This window comes from Rosa chinensis, chromosome 7 (genome assembly GCF_002994745.2).
Source record: "Rosa chinensis cultivar Old Blush chromosome 7, RchiOBHm-V2, whole genome shotgun sequence".
Classification (NCBI taxonomy): domain Eukaryota; kingdom Viridiplantae; phylum Streptophyta; class Magnoliopsida; order Rosales; family Rosaceae; genus Rosa; species Rosa chinensis.
In genome coordinates this window covers 9,718,674-9,740,909 of record NC_037094.1, presented here as the reverse complement: position 1 = coordinate 9,740,909, position 22,236 = coordinate 9,718,674, and the positions used below count along the sequence as shown (strand labels likewise).

At 37.3% G+C, this 22,236-nt stretch overlaps 2 protein-coding genes across 7 annotated transcripts; both read right to left on the bottom strand.

Moving 5' to 3' along the window:
- Positions 1-153: 153 nt before the first annotated feature.
- On the bottom strand, positions 154-6,679 carry LOC112178750 (transcription factor GTE10). Of its 4 annotated transcripts, none has more exons than XM_024316959.2 (11): positions 6,343-6,679; positions 4,468-6,102; positions 4,296-4,344; positions 4,029-4,187; positions 2,385-2,458; positions 2,207-2,276; positions 2,044-2,124; positions 1,846-1,961; positions 1,687-1,753; positions 1,448-1,578; positions 154-1,368 (listed from the first exon to the last, which is right to left on the bottom strand). In XM_024316959.2, exons 2-11 carry the CDS (start codon positions 5,770-5,772, stop codon positions 670-672), a joined length of 2,751 nt encoding a protein of 916 aa, XP_024172727.1. In that variant the 5' UTR covers positions 5,773-6,102; positions 6,343-6,679; the 3' UTR covers positions 154-669. The 4 variants fall into 4 exon arrangements, with proteins under 4 accessions (XP_024172727.1, XP_024172728.1, XP_024172729.1 ...); XM_024316960.2 differs by having other exon boundaries at positions 4,468-6,094; XM_024316961.2 differs by having other exon boundaries at positions 4,468-5,803.
- A 2,621-nt stretch (positions 6,680-9,300) lies between these two features.
- On the bottom strand, positions 9,301-13,066 carry LOC121050830. 3 transcript variants are annotated; one of them, XR_005804121.1, is made up of 4 exons: positions 10,262-13,066; positions 9,944-10,168; positions 9,630-9,862; positions 9,301-9,533 (listed from the first exon to the last, which is right to left on the bottom strand). XR_005804121.1 is itself a non-coding variant. In XM_040512135.1 (4 exons), the coding sequence occupies exons 1-3, from the start codon at positions 10,715-10,717 to the stop codon at positions 9,812-9,814; spliced, it is 732 nt and encodes a 243-aa protein (XP_040368069.1). In that variant the 5' UTR covers positions 10,718-13,066; the 3' UTR covers positions 9,301-9,690; positions 9,775-9,811. The 3 variants fall into 3 exon arrangements, 2 of the variants coding, with proteins under 2 accessions (XP_040368069.1, XP_040368068.1); XM_040512135.1 differs by having other exon boundaries at positions 9,301-9,690; positions 9,775-9,862; XM_040512134.1 differs by having other exon boundaries at positions 9,301-9,862.
- Between the last annotated feature and the right edge of the window lie 9,170 nt (positions 13,067-22,236).

The window sequence follows — 22,236 nt, the reverse complement described above, 5'->3', positions numbered from 1 at the left end:
GTCGAAAGTTGGGTTCAGAGTCCGAGGCATGACACATCTTAGCAAATCACTGAAATTAGCAATGCATTTGGAAAAGTTAGCATTGAGAATCTTGAGGATTTATATACCCTTTTGCAAAAGAGTAAAAACTGAAGTCAGTAGACTGAAAACCCAAAACTTGAATTTTTTTTTTTTTTTTTTCTTGAATCAAATCTACCATTGTCTACAACACCTATGGAAGACATTTCTCTCCAAGGAAAAACGGATCGAATGTCACAATAGCCTGACTGATATTTTACAATTCTAAGCCGACCGTCTGCCTATTATTAACACATAAAATCTATGCAACTTTACTTTTTACAGACAAAAATTGAATTTCCTGATTAAAACACATCTCTTTCTTTGATCAAAAACCCACAGGTTTATCATCCATGGGCAAAATGATTGAATGACGTTACCAACCAAGTTCCCACTCCATATCCCAAATCAAAATCAAAAAATCATTTCATAGAACACAAGCTCACACCCATTTCATAACTCTTTTTTGCTTCTCCTGGTCTAAGCTTTGTCTGGTATGCAATGCCAATCAAAGGATCCCAGGCCATTTGCCCAGTGCCTTCATCATCATCTTTACCATTTTTGCTTCTCCATGGGTAAAAGGGAACATGAAGAAAGAATGTTAGCAATAAATCAATCAATCTCTCCTTCTTCCACATCTTCAACCTCATTTTCAGTTCTCTCATCAACATGATTTGCTGACTCTTCAACATGATTTTCTGTTCCCTCTGCAACATCATTTGCAGAAACCTCTTTAATCTCGTTTGCAGGTAATTCAACATCATTAGCAGGCCCCTCCCCCATATCATTCCCAGGTCCTTCTCCCATATCATTCCCTGGTCCCTCCCCCAAATCATTCCCAGGTCCCTCTCCCATATCATTCCCCGGTCCCTCTCCAATGTCATTCCCCGGTCCCTCTCCAATATCATTCCCAGGTCCCTCTTCAACATCAACCTCGTTTGAAGGTCCCTCTTCAACATCAACTCTGTTTGAAGGTACCTCTTCAACTTCGTTCGAAGGTTCTTCTTCCACAACATCGTTTGAAGGTCTCTCCTCGACATCGTCAACTTCGTTTGCTGGTTCTGTAAAATTCCTGGGAGGATCAATTTCTTCCTCCTCTATTTCTATATCATCATCCGCCTTCATAAATAAACCAAGTTGCTCCAAGGGATTACAGCTACCCTGCAGCTTGAAACTACCAAGCTCATTCTGAGAATGCTCCGGGCTGGTCTCCTCAATGAAATGTGGTAAATGATCCTCGTCACCAGCCCTAAACATTTCTAGATCTTCCATGAATCGACTGTTCTCATTAATTTCGACCGTCTTTTCCATCTGCACAATTGAGATTTTTATCAGCTGCTTTATTAAGGATCTAAGATGCGTCCCTTCAGAATGATCTATCCATACTTACCATTTGCAATGCCTGGCGTGCAGCTTCTCTCTCCAGTTCCCTTTGCCTTCTAGCTTCAGCTGCAGCTTCTGCTTCAGCCTTTTTCCGAGCCTCTTCTGCAGCTCTGGCCTCGGCTTGCAACCGTGCTTTTTCTAATGACATAAAGTAAATTCAATATTTAAAGCCCTTCACCATGAACTAATATTGTCATCATCAAACGAAATACTCATGTCAAATAACTAAACTATAGAAAGACAAACCTTCTTTACGCCGCCTTTCAAGTTCCTCTCTCTCAATTCGCAATTTTTCTGGATCCAACTTATCACCCTGGACCAAATATCAGAAGATAACTAACTGGAAAAAAAAAAAAAAAAACATTGTATGCATATATGTTGCCAAGTGAGGTAAAGGTAACAAACCTTTTCAAGTGCCTTCTCTTTGGCTTTAAATATTGTGTCTGCAAACCGATTCCTCAGTACAGCTGCGCGGTAGAGCTTTTCAGGGGAGACCTGCCTCTCAGGTGGAGCACTCTCCTCTACGATGTTACAGCATGAGTTGTAAGATGATGCGCCAAAATTAAGAGCACACAATTTTTTGTGATGATTTTTCATGCTTACCCTCTTGTCGTTCACCCTCCTCGACAGAAATTGGTTTAGACGGGGATTTCTGCTCAACTGGGACAACCCCATTGATTGGATCTACAAAAGATGCATGATAATTTCAGGGAAGGAATTACAAGTACCAACAAGAACCAGTGCAATATAAATCATGAAAACTCACCTTTGCCAATTTCAGAATCACCAAGATCACTTCTCTTTTGATCTGAATTTGCTCCTGAACCAAACTTTTCCTAACGAAGGAGGATGTAAGAAAAAATGTCAGGCATGATGTGAGAGAAAGAAAGGGAGGAGAGAGGGAGATTTTAACGACCCACAAACAGATACTGCCAAACAAGTACCTTTCCTCCACCAAATGCAGGTGAAGCTTTAGGAACACGTGATTCACTTTCTGAAGAACTGGCAGAGTCAGAATCTGAGAAGTATAAATCAAGTTAGTAAAATACCACAACTTTTTTTGGAATAAGGTATGGTTCAACTTGCAACAAGATGCAGGAACATTCATCCACACAAGAATATATTAATTGCAGTTCAGTAAGAACCAAATAGATTGGGTATCAGTCCTCATGCTAGTAAAAGCAAATCAACTAGCAAGATCACAAGTTTTTTTTAATTAAAATGAATACTGTTAGCATAATGTACTTTGTGTTTGGTATTATAAAGTTTGAACTTGTAGTGACCTCGTATAATCATTCAAATGCAGTCTGGCCCATACTTTGCATGGAAGCCAGAAATCATGCATGTAAGAGGCTCTTCAATTGATAAACTGAAAACTTCTATTTCTGTTCATTGTTGTGACATTATTGGATTACAAGAAATAAACTAAACTACAAATAATGAATCAAAAATCCAACAGATCATACACCATGGAATTTGCCACTCTTTACCATGTAACAACTATTCAAAATCTTAGTGCCTAATTTGTTCAAAAATTTATTAACATATCTAGGAAAAGAAACTTAATACACACACTTTCTCTAACAAATCCAAGTCCACATATACAGGAATGTGAGACTCCAAAACAATTCACTTCAATATGAGTGCCTCTTGCAGTGGGTGAGTGCCTCTTGCAGTGGCTTTAAAATTACACTTGCAGCTATATATCAGATACACCAAATAGAAATTCAATGTAATCAACACCACAACCCCCTCCAAGAAGAATACCCTGACACTGAACATCAGCTGCTAAAACCAATTAAGCTGGTCACCCTGTCACCAAAGGTTTCTACAGCTCCCCACACCAACCATAATGCCATTCCAACCATTCCTACTCGACATGCGTTCTTCATTAAATCTCCTTCAACAGTACTCATTATATCTACAAGCCTTTAGAATTACACTTGCAGCTATATATCAGATACACCAAATAGAAATTCAATGTAATCAACACCAAAACCCCCCTCCAAGAAGAATACCCTGAAACTGAACATCAGCCACTAAAACCAATTAGAGCTGGTCACCCTGTTACCAAAGGTTTCCATAGCTCCCAACACCAACCAAAATGATGGGTTCCAACCATTCCTACTCGACATGCAATCTTCATTAAATCTCCTTCAACAGTACTCATTATATCTATTAGGCTAATCTCACTGCCTAAAGTATGAGGAAAGAGTTCTTTTTTCTCTCTATGGGGAAGGCACGAAGTAACTGAGACACACGCCAATAAAACGCAACCACCTAGGCAAGGTTTTTACAGGATTCGTAGTACACTTCTCGTTTCTGCTCTAATTATTAAGACCATATTCTAGTTAACACTACTGTCATGCAAACAAACCTTTCAAGGAAGAACATCAGCTAGAATATAATGTATGACAATTGCTCTATAGCTTGCAAGGTCACAGAGCATTTAGTAATATTTACATACTGCACAAAAAGTAGGCTCACAAGCACCAAAACTTGAACAGCAGTTATAAAAATTCCAAACCACACATTTGTTTTATAAGAGGAAACAACCACATAGATGAAGAGTACACAGAAACACGAACCACTAGACGAAGAGCCTGATTCACTACTGGAGCTACTTGAGCTACTGAATTTACTGTTTCTATGAGCTGCATCTTTCTCAATCTCTACAGGAGGGAAGCTTGATATAGGAGCATCGTTTCCACCAACAATATCCACATCCTCATCAACCATGTCATTGCCTGAAATTTTAAATGTATTGAGACCTCAGCTGATAGAAATAAGTGCCATACATAACACATTTTGCACAGTTCAATAAATGAATAAGCGGGGAGTTTTAAAGGAAAAACCTTTACATGGATGCAGTGAAGAGTTGCTAAATCCCGGCTCATTAAGGATCTGCAGCATAAAAGCAGTACAACAATATGAAATACATACAAGATATAAATGCATATATTTGGTTGGAAAAGTATTACTGAACAGATAACCGAAAAAACAAGAAAAGACGAAAGATGAACAAACCTCCATTTCACAAGGTTCATTTTTCTCCTGCCTTTTCTCTTTATCCAGCAGATATTCATCAACAAGCTTCCGCAATGCAAATAAAGTATCATCACTGAGAACCTCAAAGTCAATCTCAATCTCATCCTCACTGGTTTGCCCTTCACCACTATGCTCCTTTAAGAAATCAATAATGCTTTCAGGCAATTCTCCCAGCAAAGAATCCACCTCCTCGGTCAGTTTATGCTTCTCCTCCTCAGTCATGATGCATTTAAGAGTTTCTGGCTTGACAGGCTTGACTGGCTTGAAGCTACTATCATTTGGTATAGTTTTCTTCTTCTTTGAGGGTGGCATAGGTGTAGCAGTTTCTATAATTTCCGTATGAAGAGCTGCTCTAAAAGGCAAAGGATCCACATCAACAGGAAGCTTCTTTTCTATTGCCTTCCACTTCTGTTCAAAATATTTACTGAGTGTCTCAGCCATAATATGTACATCATTTCCAGGTGGATTGTAAGTCATTGCATTTGAGAATGTAAGCCGCACATCAGCAGCAAAACTTAATGGATTAGAGTATCCACCAGAAGTCATCTTGCTCTTCACAGTGCCCAAATCCATTGGATGCTTAATGACAGTAAAATAATCCGGAATATTCAACTTCACGACGTCTACAGGATGTTTGAAAACCCAAGCATATGTATGTTTCATCAACAGATTTAGCACACCCTCACATTGTTTCATCAACTGAGCATTTGAAGCGGCAACTGGCTTCACAGACTCCACATGCGCAGATAAGCTCTTTTTGTTGCGTGAACCATTACGCCCAGGAGGAGCTCGTTTCTTACCCTGAGGCGCAGTTGGTTCAGACGGTCTATGGTAAGCCTCGACTGGAGGTCTGGTTTTCCCATCACTGCAACTCCGAATATCACTAGATGGGGATAACACAATAGCTGAACTCATGGCTGCAATTTTCTTCTGAAGGTCCCGGACCTGTTCCAGCTCCAAATTCAGCCTCACTTCTAAATCCTTCCTTTCAGTCCGAGACATTCTTGACAGCTGAAGCACTTGCATAGGCAACCCAAAACTATCATAACCATCAACATTCAAACTAATGCATTTCCTTTTAGAAGGCGCACAGGAATCTTCCGAAGCTGTCATTTCTGCGTCCACCCGTCCTGAGCTTCCAAACCCTTCTGATTCCCCCATGGTCTCAACAGCGTGACGATAATCCGGCACAAAACCAGATAGCTGCCCTTTTGAATACTTGCGTGACTTGCCCATCATTGATTGTTTCTGTCCAGTGAAGTCTATTGGAACAGTAGGTGCCATAAGATAAACTCCAAATTACTGCACATATCAACTGTAGCAAATAATTTTAGTCCCTTATAAGTTTATCTTAATGACACCAAAATTCAAAATGCATAAAATTGAAGCGCCTCCAGTTCAAAAAATCCGAAACCCCCAAAATTTCAACCCAATTATTTATATATTCCTTTTTTTGTTCCAAACCCAATCTAAATATGTATACCACCGCCTGTTTAGTTCTCTCCAAATGTCCAGGGTTCAACGGATTCGTCACAAAGTTCAAAACTTTCAGCAAGGAAAGGCCCTATTGATCACCAGATGCCCGAACTCAATTCAAAATTCAAAGCTGCATAACTGGGCAATATGAACAACTTAAAAAGGAAAGATTTGGAATCAAAGAAAAATTGGGGATAAATTCCCCAGCTCAATACAAGCAATGCGAATCTAGAAAAGAACCACTAGACCCGAAGAAAGAAACTTTCCCAATTGATTAATCTCTCAATTTACCCCCCCCCCCTTTTTTTTCAGATCAAAACCCCTTCAAGAAATTTGCAAAGTAACAAAAAAAAGGGAAAAAGGAATTTAAAAACTTACACGAGCAAAACCTAAACTGGGTCTCTCTCTCTACGTATAAACCCCAGTTGAAAACCCTAGATCGCGAACGGTGATATGCCCCAAATGGAAAGCTTAAAACGAATGCGCGAGCCAACCAATACAATGCGCTTGATAAACCAAAACCCTAGAACCGCCCCCAGGAACCCAATTAAAACCTGGATCTCGTTGCCAGAGCCGTTGAAGAAGAAGATGCGCGCGACCTCAAACCCTAGAAAGCCTTCGTTGAATAGAAGAAGAGGGATTAGAGAGAGAGAGAGAGAGAGAGAGCGAGAAGGAGAAGAAGAAGAGAAAGAGAGGCTAGATCTTTAGCCTACGATGTGAGTAATGGGCTCCCCTCACACCTCTACTTAAAGGCCTCGCGGGCCTTAAAGCCCGCCGCTAAAAATGGGATCCTAGCCGTTCATAAGCAACTTGGCACATCCGACGGTCGGGATTTAAAATGTTGGCACACACGAGATTCAGATCAGACGGTTTTCGTTATAAAAATTCAATAATTGAGATTCAGCCATAACAAAATTCTCGCGAGTGTAGGGATCCGTGTACTCGCTCTCCGGTTTTAGTACGTGTCTGTTTGTTATTTACGCGGAGGCGTGGGCCGTGTTAAAGAGCGAGTGTGCGTTTTGGAACGTAAGCGAACAGAAGAAACTGTTGGGGAAGATTCAAAAGGCTACTGGCGGTGTCCACCACGTGTTTGGATTTGACTTTTTACCGCCATATGACGTAGGAAGCGATCTACCGCTTTCACACGTGGTAGATTATAAGCTGCCAGCTCAGCATGTCGATATTGAATAAGGTTTCTTGTACTATTGGGCTTTGGACCCATTGGGTCGAGTCTTCAAGATGATGGACCAGTAAGAAATGGGCTGAGCCCATAATAAAAATTAATTCTCTGCATATGAAATGTTAACACGTTCTTTAGGCAGCATTTGAGACTTGTGTAGGGGATTTGGTGGTTCCAAGAGATTTCAAGGTGATGGGATTATAGGGTGAAGGAATTTCAAGGTGACGGGATCTAAAAATGGAGGGATATAAATAGTGGATTATTTAAGGGTCCTTGATCCAAAGCACCAAAATAAGCTAAAGTTATCCCACTTACCCCAACAACAAATTTTTATTCTCATCTACCCAATTTAACACCAAATGACCATTTTACCCTTAATCTAATTAAGAAATTGCATCCTCCCATTGTCTATCTCTCTCATTCCATCCGGCAGATCTCTCTCTCTCTCTCTCTCTCTCTCTCTCTCTCTCTCTCTCTCTCTCTCTCTCTCATCGAGCTCTTACAGCTTCAACGAGTCTGCAATGCGCTCCGGCATGCTCCCCTCAAGTTGTTCTCGTAAAGATTCAAGCCTTCCAGCTCCAGCCGAGCAACTCATCGGGAATCGGCCCGGTCAGCCGATTCATGGACGCGTCGAGCAGCCGAAGCTTTTTCAACTTCTCTCTCTCTCTCTCTCTCTCTCTCTCTCTCTCTCTCTCTCTCTCTCTCTCTCTCTCTCTCTCTCTCTCTCTCTCTCTCTCTCTCTCTCTCTCTCTCTCTCTCTCTCTCTCTCTCTGTTGTCGCCGTACATCCTGCGCCGCCTCAGCTCTGTAGAGACCTTTGGCGAGATTCTCATGGACATCCGGCTCGTGTCGCCCAAGTGTGGTGGTGTCCGGAGCTTGAGCGACCCCGGAGGAACTTCGGTCCGGGCTCGAGTTGGTCGACAGTGAGGGGCTGGACGCGGTGGTCCGGGCTCCGAGATGGTGAGGAAGATTAAGTTGATTCTGTTGAGGCCGAAGATCAGGCCTTGTCTTCTCTCTCTCTCTGTCCCTCTCTTCAGTGGAGTTGTTGATTTAAAAAAGTTTTTTGGTTTTTTGTTTTGTTTTGTTTTTGTTCTGTTTTTTTTTTTTTTTTTTTTTGGTTTGTGTAAAATAGGGGCAGAAGGCCCAAAAAGAAAGAAAAAGAAGAAGAAAAAAAAGTTTTATTAGTGGGCAATACAAGGCTATTAGGGGCAATAGAGGTCTGTTAAATGTCTATTTGGAGGCAATAGACTTCTATTTTGAGGCAATAAATGTTTTGAATTGATATAATTTTCTCTCTTTTTACCTTAAATCAAATGTCTATTGGGGGGCAATACATAGCTAATAGTCGTCAATTGAGGGGCAATACATGGCTGATAGTCGTCTATTGGGGGGCAATAGACTATCGGATCAATAGAGGTCTGTTAAACGTCTACTGGGAGGCAATAGACGTCTATTTGGGGGGGGGGGCAATAAATGTTTTGAATTGATATAATTTTCTCTCTTTTTACCTTAAATCAAACGTCTATTGAGGGGCAATAGGCGTCTATTGGGGGGCAATACATGGCTGATAGTCTTCTATTGAGGGCCAATAAAGGTCTATTGGGGGAAAATAGATGTCTATTGTGGGCAAAAAAAACATTTCCGGTGAGATTTTCAGCAAATTCCCATGGGTAGTGGCCGGTGACCGAAATCCGGCTACATGTGACTGGATTCCTGCAAAAGATGGCCGGATTCCGGGTTCCGGCGAAGTCTCCTATGGTTTCTCTCTCTAAATTTTAAAGGGGTGAAGGTAAAATGGTATAAATAAAAAATTTAAAACAAAAAAAAAAATCTTAATGGGGTATTAGGGAAGACCTCCTTAGAGTGTTTCGGGTAAAAGGGAATTAAAAAAACTTAATAGGGTAAGTGGGAAAAAAATCTCTGAAAATGGGGTAAATGGACAAAAATCCATTATTTAAATGACTTGTTTGGGTAATTTTTTTGAGTGAAGGTATTTAATTATGGGATTTTGTAGTCATATTTATTTTTTGACAAGATTAGAATTTTTTAATATTTTTCTATTTCTAGTTAATTGCAAATTTTTTTAACCAAATAGATGTAAAACAAGAAAAATTTGTGCTTCACCAATTAATTCCAACACTTCCATTAAAATAAAATAAAATCATACAAAATTCTAGAAATTTTAAAAGTCACAACAAAACTTCAAAATTATGGAACATTTGCAAGATCTCCTTGTTCTTGCTGCGCTTGTTGAGCTCAATGCCTTTGATAGTCAGCAAATATATCCATCGCCAATTGATCACGAAATATAGTCCATTCATTAGTGGCTTCAACAGTTCTAATCTCCTCTTCATTGATTTCTATTGGCCTCATTGACAACTCACGATCAACTAAATGTAAAAGATGTAAGTTTTCAGCTTCCAACAATGGATCATTGTGCTTCTCAATCCGAATGAAGTTACACAACAAGCATTGATGATTCTTACTTGTGTTTTAATGTCAAAAAAGGAAGCTGTTCTTAATATGCTCCACCTTTTTTTCAACACCCTGAATGCACGTTCAATGATATTTCTAGCTTTCGAATGCATAAGATTGAAAAGTTCTTTATAATTTTGGGGATGATTTCCATACCATTCCTTTAGGTGGTATCTAGTTTCTCGATAAGGCGCTAAAAAGTCAAGTCTATTAGTATATCCCGCATCGACAAGGTAATATTTATCTACAAAAAAACAAAATTATTATGTCATGTTTATCTTACTGGAAACTAAATGGTGCAATTTAATATTTAGCTAGTACGTACCATTGGAATAACCAAAGGACCATGCCTAGATAATGCATCTCGTAGAACTCGAGAATCTGATGCTGATCCCTCCCATCCAAGTAAGACATAAATGAATCTCATGTTTGGATTGCAAGCTCCCAAAACATTAGAAGAAATATATCCCTTCCTATTCCGGTATCTAGGTCGTTCCACAGCTCGAACAATTACAGAGACATGGGTTCCATCTAAAGCTCCAAGACAATTCTAAATTTATACACAACCAACGAGTTTATATTACTAATACATATAGTCAGTAAAAATAATATAAAATCAAGAAAAAAATATGACTCTAATTACCTCAAACCATCTCCATCTTCTCAAGTCAACTCCTTGGAGAACACAATCATGAAACCTCACATATTCCTTACTAGTTCTCATTACTGCATGCAACACTCCATTAAATTGTCTACTTATTGTTTCTTTGGAGCGATAAAAATTCAAATGAATGGATCTATACTTCACGTCATGCCCAAGGATATTTAAAAATATGGCCACAGATTCTTCAATAGATACATGTCTTGTTCTTCGTAATCCACCTTTGTCATATAAGACTTCGCAAAGTTTTGAAAATCCATATATGCTAACTCTTAAGTTTTCCATACACTCAACTTCAGATCCACTTAATTGATTCAAATAAAATCGTCTTAGTTCATCCCAATCAGGCAATAGCTCTCTTTTTATGAATAATTTACAATCGTACCAAGCTACTATTGCTGCTATAAATCCAGTTACAGCAATCAAAAAGGCTTTCATTTTCTGTATCCCTTCTTCTTCCTCCACCACCACCTCCTCCTACTCCTCCTCATCTTCTTCTCCCGCACGCTTACAACAAAGATCCATCCCTAATTCCCATGTGATAAACCCACCAGATAAGAAAATATTTAGCATTCTAGTACCATGAATTTTCAAGGTAATAATTACAGAAAGCAAGACATGTATAAATATAAAGAACAAAAAACCAAACATATTTCTAATGCAAGGGGCAGCTGTCACCCAAAAAATAATTTATGCAAGAAAAGCATGTCATGTTGACAAGTCATATCGAAATTTTAAATGACAAAATGGGTCCCTTCTGTTGATATTGAGCAACCAAATACAAAGAATAGTAAAACTAAACCTTAACTTGTTGCTTGCTACCAAAATTCTTATTAACACAACTACGGAATAACAGGGCTTGCAAAGATATTTACTGCGGAAAAACTTTATGCTCTGCATGTATTTTGTTTTCAACTAATGCATATAAATTTGACATCCTAAAATTTCACCCAAGTAAATATGGATGTACAGAAAGACATAATTAAAGAAAGCAACGGATCTCTATAGTTGAAACAATCTAGTAATTAACCATGTACGTACCATGGATTTTCAAGGTAATGATTAAAGAAAGCAACACATGTATAAAAATAAAGATAAGTCTCTTAGCTACTCAACACAGCAGCATACAATACAAACTTCGTTTATAATAAACCGGAGGTCCTAACTTAATCTGGTGTAATTATCTTTGTGTATAAGAGCCTGTACATATTTATGCGTATGAACAAACACTAGGCAGAAGGGCAACAGGCAAAAACTTCATTTGGGGGTGGTAGGAATTTGTTCATTTGAAAATAAAAGAATGATAATGACTTGCGTATTCTGCCTTTTCGGGTTGAGAAAACCAAAAAACACAAACTGCAAACATAGTGAACAGGCGGATTAAAGGGCTAAGCAACTGCATGTGCCTTTTCGGTATGTTAAAATGTCGGAAAATACTTAATAAGGCAAAGGCATTAGTTGGTGAGAAAGCGAGAGACATCAAGCAGACTAAGATAAGATGTTACATACTTACATGAATTGCCTTACAAGAGACTAAAGCAGGGGCAATTGGAAAAGCAAAGCATACCGGTGTTTGGATCCGACAGTGCATGTCATCTATTCTAAACCTGCGGTTAAGATAGTACTTGAGATGGATTGAATATGTCTGAAAGAGCACTAACTGATCTGACTAAGGTGCTCTCTATATTTAAATTGATAATCAGAGACAACATGTCAACAACAAAATGGTTGGATAATTATGATTGGAAGCCTCTTCCAAAGTTTGTCTATTAATTTAATGATCAATAATTATGATTGAAAACATCAGGATCATGTGCAAAGACAATAGGAGTCTTTTTTGTTGATATTGAGCAACCAAAGACAAGTATAGTTAAATTGAACCTTAACTATGAAATGGCTGACAGTGAAAGAGTAAATACAATGGGGCCAGAGACAAGACTATAACATATCATTTTCAGATTGAAAATAAAAACTAGTTCTAAATGATAAAATTATTACACACCTGAAAACCCATAGGTGGACAGGGGCCTTGACTAACTTTAATATTCTTATACTATGTGATGCAGTGTATCACAAAGGTGTATAACAAATACTTCAGGAAGAAATTCAATCCAACACAAGCAAAAAAAATATGAATAAACAGATCTACAAACACAAATATGGAATTGACGCAGAAAGCCAAACCCAAAATGAGTCAGCTAACCAAGTTGAAGAAATCGCAGAAAACCACAACTCAAATGAAAGAAACACAAGCCCATAATTCAAATTAGAAATCGTGGATCAATCAATTAGAGATGAAAATATCCAAAAATCAACCATCAACCCCTGGAATAGAAAGAGAAACGAAAGTCCGAAAGTCCAAGCGGAAGATCAAACTTGGACATGAGCAATGCAGGAAGGAGAAAGAGCGAGAAATCACTGTTGCGTTGATGTAGTTCTTCGCTCTTTTTGGAATTTCATAATTTCACCTCTCAAGGCGGAACTGAGAGAGAGAACTTGTCTCATAAAAATCTAGTCTAATAATCATTTCTTAAAATCCCGTCAAATTTAAGTCTCTCCCTGTCTTTTTGCCATTTTGCCAAACGAGAGAGTTTTAAAACAGAATTTTTAATCCCATCTAAAAGTCATCTTCCTCCTCAAAATACCTCACCCAAACATTGCCTTAGAGATACCTAAAAGTTAAAGTTAGACGGTCTGTAGTTCAAGACTCTCGGTCATCATCAAGTTTCATTCTACTATCTCCGTAATCTGAAGGTAATAATTAGGTCTAGAAAACTTGGTTCTTCAAAATTTGTTGTTGAAATACATAGTCAGAGATTTATCCTCACGGTATATCGTCATTGTCTATTGAATATGTGAAAATGTGAGTACATGCTAAACTTAGGAGATGAGTTTTTTTGTGGACGGAGATCCCGTGAAATATGAATCTATTGTGCGTTGGAATTGGACAACTGTGTTTCCGGTTTTATTTTGATGTCTTTGAGACAAGTTTTCTAGCATTTTATATAGTTTTGACTTTTGACTTTTTCCTAAATGTAAAAGAGTTGAAACATCGAGCATCCAACTAGTATTTTGAAAATTAAGCTGAAAAGAAAAAATAGGGATCAGTATTTCCTTATACACAATGCTTCATGAGCCAGCAAAAAGGGATAAGTTGGGCTGGGTTTGCAGTGTTACAGTGTAATGGAACTTTGATGGGTTACCAGCCTAAAAAAGAATACATTATGTATTCATTCATAGTTTGTTTTTCTTAGGATGACAGGGAGAAAGCTAAGAAACTTAAAACCGAGGCTCCAACCTGTTTCCAATCGAAGCTGTACGAACAAACAATCGATGTATTAGTGCGTACGTATATATATGACTCTTCTTCTTCTTTTTTTGCATATTTTCTTAAATTTGAAGGGATGAAATTTTTATCCATCATACTTCCGACCTATTTCTATCCTCTACCTCAACTCTTGAACTAATCCTAAGAGCTTAAGATAACAAAGAGGAAAATGCATGCTCATCTAAAGGACAATTTTTAAGAGACTGTGAGAGACAAGTGAATTTGACGGTTGAAAATATATAAATGCACAGTTTTGAGTTGTTATAATTTATGCTTTTATATTACATGTGGTTGAGATGCATTTGTCCCTCACAGTATTATCCCTTAGATGAGCAAACCTGCAAAAAAAAATCTTTAAATTTAATTACTTTAATTAAGATATTTAATCAAACACTTAATCCAGTCAGTGTGCACGAATGATTTATGTCTAACTCTAAATAGTCAGACCTCAACAAGCTTTATCAAGTTCCTCAATCATCAGTTATAATGAACTTTATGATATGTGTTTACGGACTCACAATCACTGATCGATCGATCGATCAACTATTAAAAGCTTAATGCACTTGGTGTTTGTGATTGCAAGTTACTAATAATAATACCCTGTATAGTTGACACATATGTAAGAATATTTTAGAACGGATATATCAATCATAAGTTCATAACAACTACATATGTCTATTGTTGCCCTGAAGGGATGCAAAGTGGTAGCTCTTTCTAGGGTCTGGTGAAATTAAGTTCATATTGCCGGAAAAGAGCATATATTACAGAGCTATACCCAAACACCGAAGCCCTAGCAGCACCTCTACAGTTGGTACCACATCGAGACGTGGCACAACTGAGCCACCAGTTTCCAATACTCGAGGCCCCTGTCTGTGTATCTGTGCCTCAAATTATTTAGGTTACTTAGAATAGCTACGTACAGAAATAGTAGAGCTTTCAGTATATATTAATTTAGTGTTGAAGCTTCTAGGCAGGCGTCGATGTGGTGAAAGCAGATTGGAGCCTGCTGCTTAAATCATGGCCAGGTCGTGGTGGCCAACGCTTGCTTCATAGTAGGGCAAGCTAATTCAGCTAAAAGCAGAAGAGAGATGATTGGCAAAGAGAACTGTGCATTTTGCGTCTTGTTCCTTTAAACTAATAGAGGGTTATGGGACATCGATGTCAGCACTCTTATCTAAACATGGCGAGCAACTTTTGGTAGTATACATTTCCTCTTTCAGTTTGTTTATATTCTCTGTTTGATGAGCTTCAATATCAGATCGCGAACAAAGAGACCTATTTTGCAATATATTATGCAACCGGATCGAAGTGGAGCCTGGACCTGAGATTCGAGAAAACTATGAAACTAGGAATAATCTATCCATGAACATATTATTACAACAACAAAGGAATATTTACATATCCATGAACATATTATCTAGAACGAGAAGGTGAAATTTTTTCATATGTCAATCTAGTTTGACAAGATCTCAGGCATCAAATAAATGATCGGCATCCAACCAGATGAGCTTAAGCATGTAGTCTGCTGCATGGACTAGGTTCTGTTATTTTAATCCATGAAAGGGTACCGTCGACGAATTCATAAACACATGTAGACATGCCGAAAAACAAAAATCTCACCATGGCCAGTGGTAGCTGGAGAACCATTTTGAAAAAAATTAGTTAAGTAAAAACGCATTTAGTGATTTTAACTTTATGTAACAACTTTATAGTTTATACAAAATGAGAATGGTGCTCACAATTAAATAGCTATATGATGTATGATTTCATTAACTCATTTTGTATTGATAGATAATAATTACGATAGATAAATCGGATTGAAAATCGAACAATTCCAACTATTAACTCGTATATTAGAAAGGTAGGTTTGTAATAGATCGAACTCTTCGAATCAGGCCTGTATATGTGTGAAAGGTAGCCAATAATTTGTGGATTGCGTGATGTAGATCTCGTTGCTAGATTTAGCAGACCTAACTCTCTGTTGGTACGCTTTCTAAAAGATCGAATAGACACACAAAGAGTTGAAATTAATTGTCGGGTTGAAAAGAGATAAAGGAAGTTCCAATCACACTTAATTAATTAGATGGTAGTACGACACTCTAAGAATCTAGCTACTTGATCAATGATTCCCACACCTCAATGGGAATAGTTACAAACATATAAAATCCAGTCTGATCCATTAAGTAATATGATTGAGAACGGAATAGATGGCATATATTCACAGGCCAGCACACTGGCTCATGACGTATGTTCATAGTGTATACCTAATTTGGAAAAATCAGGGCTAAACCAATAGGAAACGTGTCACTGTCAGATATAGTCGATCTCCAAGACATGCATCTCGGTCTCTTCTACAGTCACAGATGAGATCAAGGAGTCAATAATGTATACATGCAATTAATCCTTATCTCTAGTTCTCTGATAATTCTCTCTAAAGTCTTTCCACTCTACCAGCCTCTAATGCCATGAAAATGAAATAGACGTTCGTAAGCCCTATACCACAACATCCACATAGGATTGATGTAATCGGGCAAAGGTAGCTAGCATAGCATAAAGGACAAATAAGTTCATATTAATTAATAACCTAGCTAGTCCATATTAATTACAAATTGCGAGAATCATTTTTGAATAAACGTTAGAAAGTTTGAGAATTAATTCTAATGTAAAATGTTGATAGAGTTTAGGGCTGACACGACCCGATAACACGACTCGAAACCCGCACGAAATAAAGCGGGTTGAACCCGCACTATTAAAAAGCGGGTCAGTCGTGGGTCAACCCGCCATGACCCATTTAATAAATGGGTCGGTCACGGGTCAACCCACCAACACGAAATGAACCCGTATAACCCGATTATGTTATACTTCTTCTTGAAATTTTGGACGTTAGGAGTATTTGATCATATGATTAGACAATTTGAAATATTTTGCTTTATAATTATTGGATTTAATTATTTATATTATTCGTCTTGTGGAGTTTTTAGTGAATTTAATCAATTTATGTATTTTTTTAGTTAAATGGGTAGCATTGTTAACCCTTAAATTGGTCATTTTGTCTAACACGACATGACCTATTTGTTAAATGGGTTAAGCGGGTTGGAAATGGGTAACCCGTTTAATAAATATGTTGGGTTTGGGTTTAGATTTTTGACACGATTATTAAATGAGTTGGGTTTGGGTTGCGACACGACAAATACCTTGATCCGACATGAACCCAACCCGACACGACCCATTGACAGCCCTAATAGAGTTTATTGATATTTATAAGAGATTACTCAAAAATAATACACAAAAACATTTATTATACGCGATCATATCTTCAACATTTGATTCATCGTATTTATGTTTCGGATAAATAAGGAAAAATTCTAATATGGACCAAGGTGTGGGTAGACCATAGGCAAAATGAAGGGCAAAATAGGGCATTTGGTGGCAAAATATCTGATTTTTTTGCCTAGGTGCAGGTGGACCTTGGTCCATGGAAGTCTCTTTGGATAAATAAGATACTAGAGGACCACAGTGAGCTACAAGAATGATCGACAAATTGTCTTCAACTCTTCATCATCTCCCATGGAATAATCTATAGATTGTACTTAGAAACCCTAAAGACTCGATCCAACAAGCAATGCACGCAAGTAAACGACAAACGACATCTCGATCTGGCAAAGTTTTGTGGCGCAATTATGGAAGACGGACCAATATGATCTGCCGGAAATGTTGAGCGTACGTTTTGGACTGTCTCTAGCTTGGCTCCTATTTTCAAGCAGCTGGAAAGACTGACCTTATGACTCGCAGAGAGGAAGGTATGGGTTTCAGTCAAGTGTTGAAAATATTAACCTAGTGTCTCCGCTTCCTTCTCAACACGTGGCTTACATGATTAGGACGCCCATTGATTAGTATCAACTGACGTGACATTTGCCTTAACTATATTGGGGATGTGGTTTGTTGTTAGTATCAGTCCTCCCACCTTGGAAGTGTAAATCCTCGTGGGATGATGGGAATCGAGAAATTCTTGCACGGGGGTGCGGCACCATGTAGCTGTGCAGCTCTCTAATAAAAAATCAAAAAAATTTTCTTCTTTTCTGAAATTGTCCATGCTTTTTAAATGTATAATACCTAAAATAACCTCTTGCTAGATAGTGATTAGTCTGCCACACCACGTAGCTGTGCGGGTGCCCCACGCAAGTCTTTCTCATGAAAATCATAGGATAGAGCAATTCGATAGCAAATGGGCGGGTTGGAGATGGGGATCATAATATCATCCACATCCCCACGCAAGGTTGGGAATGTGGATGATATTATGATCCCCATCCCCAGGGTAATTCTCTACCCCCATACCTGCCCTAATCCCCAATAAAAATATATTGGGGATTCCCCGTCCCCATCTCTACTGGGGACGAAGCCTCCAAACCCGCACCAAATCTCCAATAAGAATTTTAAAAATAAAATAAATTTTTTCTCATATTGCTTTTTTTTAAATCAAAATCTACAACAAGTAAAATTAAAACATAATTAAATTTATAAATCATAATTACCATTAAAGTAAAAGTGTAGCCATTAAAGTAAAGTAATAAATGTATATATTTGTGATTTATATTATAAAAATATTTAAATATATATATATATATAAATTAAAATATATAAAAATTAAATATATGTATTGGGGCGGGTTTGGAGATGGAGATCATAATATCATCCCCGCCCCATCCCATATCTTAGATAGCCGGGATTGGGGATCTCCATCCCCATTCTCCATTTGTCAGCGAATTATCCCCCTATTAGGGGCGGGTATCCAATCGAGCTCTGCCCCGCTGGAGATTTTTGTCATCCCTATTCATAGTATGCCCGAAAAACGAATCACATTTCAAGTTTTCAACCATCTTACTATTTATATATATATATATATATATATATATATATATTCACAGCCTAATTTTATATTTAAATGAACAGATATTTTCTAAATAACCTATTTTTTAATTAATCACCGGAAGAGTGCATGTACTTCTTCTTTTAAGCGCCCTATGAGATGATGGATCGATGCCCCTTTAAGTGCTTTGATAGTGGTAGATCACTCTAACATTTGTTCCAATTAGAAAGAGCTTTTATTGATGTACATATGAAAAATTATGTGCCACTAATGTCGATTCAAAGGGAGCATTGTTTGTCTAATATATTAGGATTATGGACCAAAAGGTCAATTTAGATGATAATGTTATGACATTGATTATCTACCAATCATTATCCTTCTTCTACTGCCAAGAGGAATATCTAATACTTTTGCATTTAATGTTTGTTATTGTTTTTGTTGTGATAGACACAAAGAATCAAAAGTCTTAGATTTCAATTTTAACTATTCACGTTTTAACTATAATTTACTAGTCTGTAATCACATGCTCTGCATGTGTATGAAAAATTTAATTGTAAAAAAAAAAAAGTTATCTGCAGAAGAAATAGATTTAGTGGGTAGTTATTGTAGAGAGAAAATAGTGGGAGAGAAAAGTAGGGGTTGTTGAATCATTTCTTTTTAATTTTCTGAATAAAAATCTATTTTATAATTGTCCTATTTACCCTTGTGATTTAATTTATTCTTAAAGTTTTTTAATATTTCAGGGTTAAATCTGTCAAAATTTTCAGTTTTGGCTAACAAAACCTCTTCTTTTAATAATAGTGTAGATATAGAAAAACTTACGTATTTGACCTCACTAATTCACTCAATGCCTCTCGAGTTTAAGCCACCTGGATATTGACAACGCATGTTTGCGGCGACCCACTGGTCACAATCATATATTGTGTTTGAATATTGTGAAACTGAGTTTAAGATTGCTTATCAGAGTTATCCTAGGTTGAATTTTTCTATGTAATTCCTAATTCGTAGTTATACTTATTTAGGTCGGTTCATTATCAAGCTAACATAGCCTCACTGGCGGATGTACTTAGAAGGCTATATGGGCTCAAGCCTAGACAAGATTTTGGGCTAAAAACCCTTAGGTATATATATATATATATATATATCTACCTTTCAGCCCATACCAGCCCAAAGAAAGGAAAAGAAAATTATCCATCAACTGATCAAAGTCACGTCTCTCGTGTATTCCCAGTCTCCCATAAACTGCAGCTGCACAGCACTGACAACAGCTCATAGCCTTACACAGTCACACTACCTTCCGCCTTCTCGTAAACGAGGCATAAAGCTCTATCAATCTCCCCTGTTTTGAATTTTTGATACATCTCTGTTCTTCAGTTCTTCTTCCTACTCTGTTTTTCCCAATGAGGTTTTCTCAAAGAAATCTCAGATCTCCTCTCGCCGATTCTGATGTAATTGACTAATTGTGAGTTGGGCATTTTTGTTTAAGTTGAGGATTGGGGGAGAGAGAGAGAGAGAGATATTCCATGTTAGCTGAGGAAGTGAGGATCTTGATGATGGTCGGTCAGTCCAGTAATTTGCAATACTTCTTTCGGTGGATACTTCTTTGAGTTCGTTTGGTTTTTTTTTTTTTTTTTTATCTCCAATACTTCTTTCGGTCAGGTCAGTCGGTGGATACTTCTTTCTTTTTCTTGGTTTTTTTTTATCTCCAATACTTGTCTCGGTTGGTATCATGGTATGAGAGTTCGTTATGTACTTGTGTTAGTTCACTTAGTTATGTACCGACTGATGTCTTTGATGTATCGACTGATGACTGATGTCTTTGATGATAAATTACTGGCTAAAAATAATAATAATAAACGTAACAATAAGTGAATGAGCTTTTGTTTGGGCTATGAGATTTCTTGATGCTTTCTTTGGCTTCTGATTAGGATATATAATAAAGGCGTGAGGATGAGCCTCTTATTGGGTTCCAAACCTCAAACAACAAAAAAAAAAAATTGTGCACTTCTAATTAGCTTAGATAGCAATTGAATCTTGGATCCACCACTGCATGGCCTGGTCATATATTTTTAGTCAACGCAATTTAAACTTATTGTCTTATATGATGACTACAAAATGTCATCTAAGGACACTTTTGATATAGCTAGATGGAATGAATCTAAACCATCTTTTTATGTTGTATTTGGATTCATAATGTGAGAAAGCGTTGTAGAAAATTGAAGATCTTGAACAGTTTTCATGTTCTATAATTTTAGGGAAAAAAATGCAAACAATACTTGACCTTTGGCCCATTATTAACTTTAGTACCTGACAAAAAAAAATATCACTTTGGTATCTGAAGTTTGAAACCCTACCCAACATTAGTACCTGGACCGTTAACTTCGCTTAACTCCGTTACGGAGACTGCCAGCTGTCATATTTTAAAGGGTATTTTCGTCTCTTTGTATCTTAATTAATTTTTTTTTCTTTAAGCATTTTTTTCATCTCTCTCTCTCTCTCTCTCTCTCTCTCTCTCTCTCTCTCTCTCTCTCTCTCTCTCTCTCTCTCTCTCTCTCTCTCTCTCTCTCTCTCTCTCTCTTCTTATCTTCTTCTTCCCTTTCTCCAGATCAACCTGCAGATTCGAGACTATAATCCTTTCTTAAAGCTTCTAGGATTATAATCCAGCTCCTGCTTGGCCTTCTCACACAAATAGACCCACTGATGCCTTAGAACATAAACAGTCAGTGGACTGATCAGAGGAAGCTTCGATTCCATCAAAAGCAACCCAAAATAATCTTTGCAAACTTCATTTCATATAACAAACCAAGCCGAATGGATCCGAATCTGCAAACCAGCAAGGCAAAGTTAATGGTGTAAGGGAAATGAAAATTAAAGATATTGGCGTAAGAAATAATATTTACTGGAGTAAAAGTGTAAAAGGAGCAAGGACTAGTGACACTATATTTAATTGAAGAAACGATAAGATAAAATCTATGGTTGAAAATATAAACAATGACGCGATAAAATTTGGGGCTTTGTATTCACGGAGGCGATTTAGAATTTTAGATAGTTGTTGTGAAATTTTAATTAAAACTCGCAAGTGCACGAATCGTCGTTAGTATAGTGTGCAAGTACGAGGTCGTTCCAACTGAGGATTGATAATTAATTTAAATCCTAACCTAATTAATCCAAACACAAAAACACATAAGAAATCAGACTAAAGAAGATATGGTTTTGGATTTTTGAATAAAGAAATAATATGAAAATTAAAGAAAGAAAGAAACAAACAAATAATGATAAAACTTAGGGTTTCATAATCAACCACTAACAATCCTATTCATGTTTCAATGCAATTAACAGATTCTTTTGTTTATTTAGATGATAATTCCCGTATCTAAGTCCTTCTCAGGTAGTCTAGACCATAGTTTTCCTTAAGTGTATGATGCTCTCCCTCTCAGGTAAATATCATATATCCTAACTATGCAGTTTATCCTTCTCAGGTATAAATTTAACATGCAAGACTCATTACGCTTTAGAAAACAAGGGAATCAAGCAAATCATTAGTCTTTCTCAAGTAATAATGTAATTTACCACACTTAATCACAAGAAGCTAATCAAATTATATTGCATCTCTGCTTCAAATTTGTCTTCCAATTACTATATGCAAAGCCCTAAGGTGATCAATCAAAGAACTTAAACATAAAGCATCAATTCAAATAGTGATTAAGCATTCATCATAAAGAAACTATAAATCCATCAATAAAACATCAAAGTACATAAACA

Excerpts from the sequence above, each read along its gene's own strand:
- LOC112178750 (XM_024316959.2), bottom strand. The coding sequence starts at position 5,772 with ATGGCACCTACTGTTCCAATAGACTTCACTGGACAGAAACAATCAATG. Across the intron at positions 4,188-4,295 it reads TTCACTGCATCCATGTAAAG|GCAATGACATGGTTGATGAG; the intron begins GTTTTTCCTTTA and ends TTAAAATTTCAG. Across the intron at positions 1,962-2,043 it reads GGAGGGTGAACGACAAGAGG|AGGAGAGTGCTCCACCTGAG; the intron begins GTAAGCATGAAA and ends GTAACATCGTAG.
- LOC121050830 (XM_040512134.1), bottom strand. The coding sequence starts at position 10,717 with ATGAAAGCCTTTTTGATTGCTGTAACTGGATTTATAGCAGCAATAGTA. Across the intron at positions 10,169-10,261 it reads GAAGATGGAGATGGTTTGAG|AATTGTCTTGGAGCTTTAGA; the intron begins GTAATTAGAGTC and ends GTATAAATTTAG. Across the intron at positions 9,863-9,943 it reads GTCCTTTGGTTATTCCAATG|ATAAATATTACCTTGTCGAT; the intron begins GTACGTACTAGC and ends GTTTTTTTGTAG.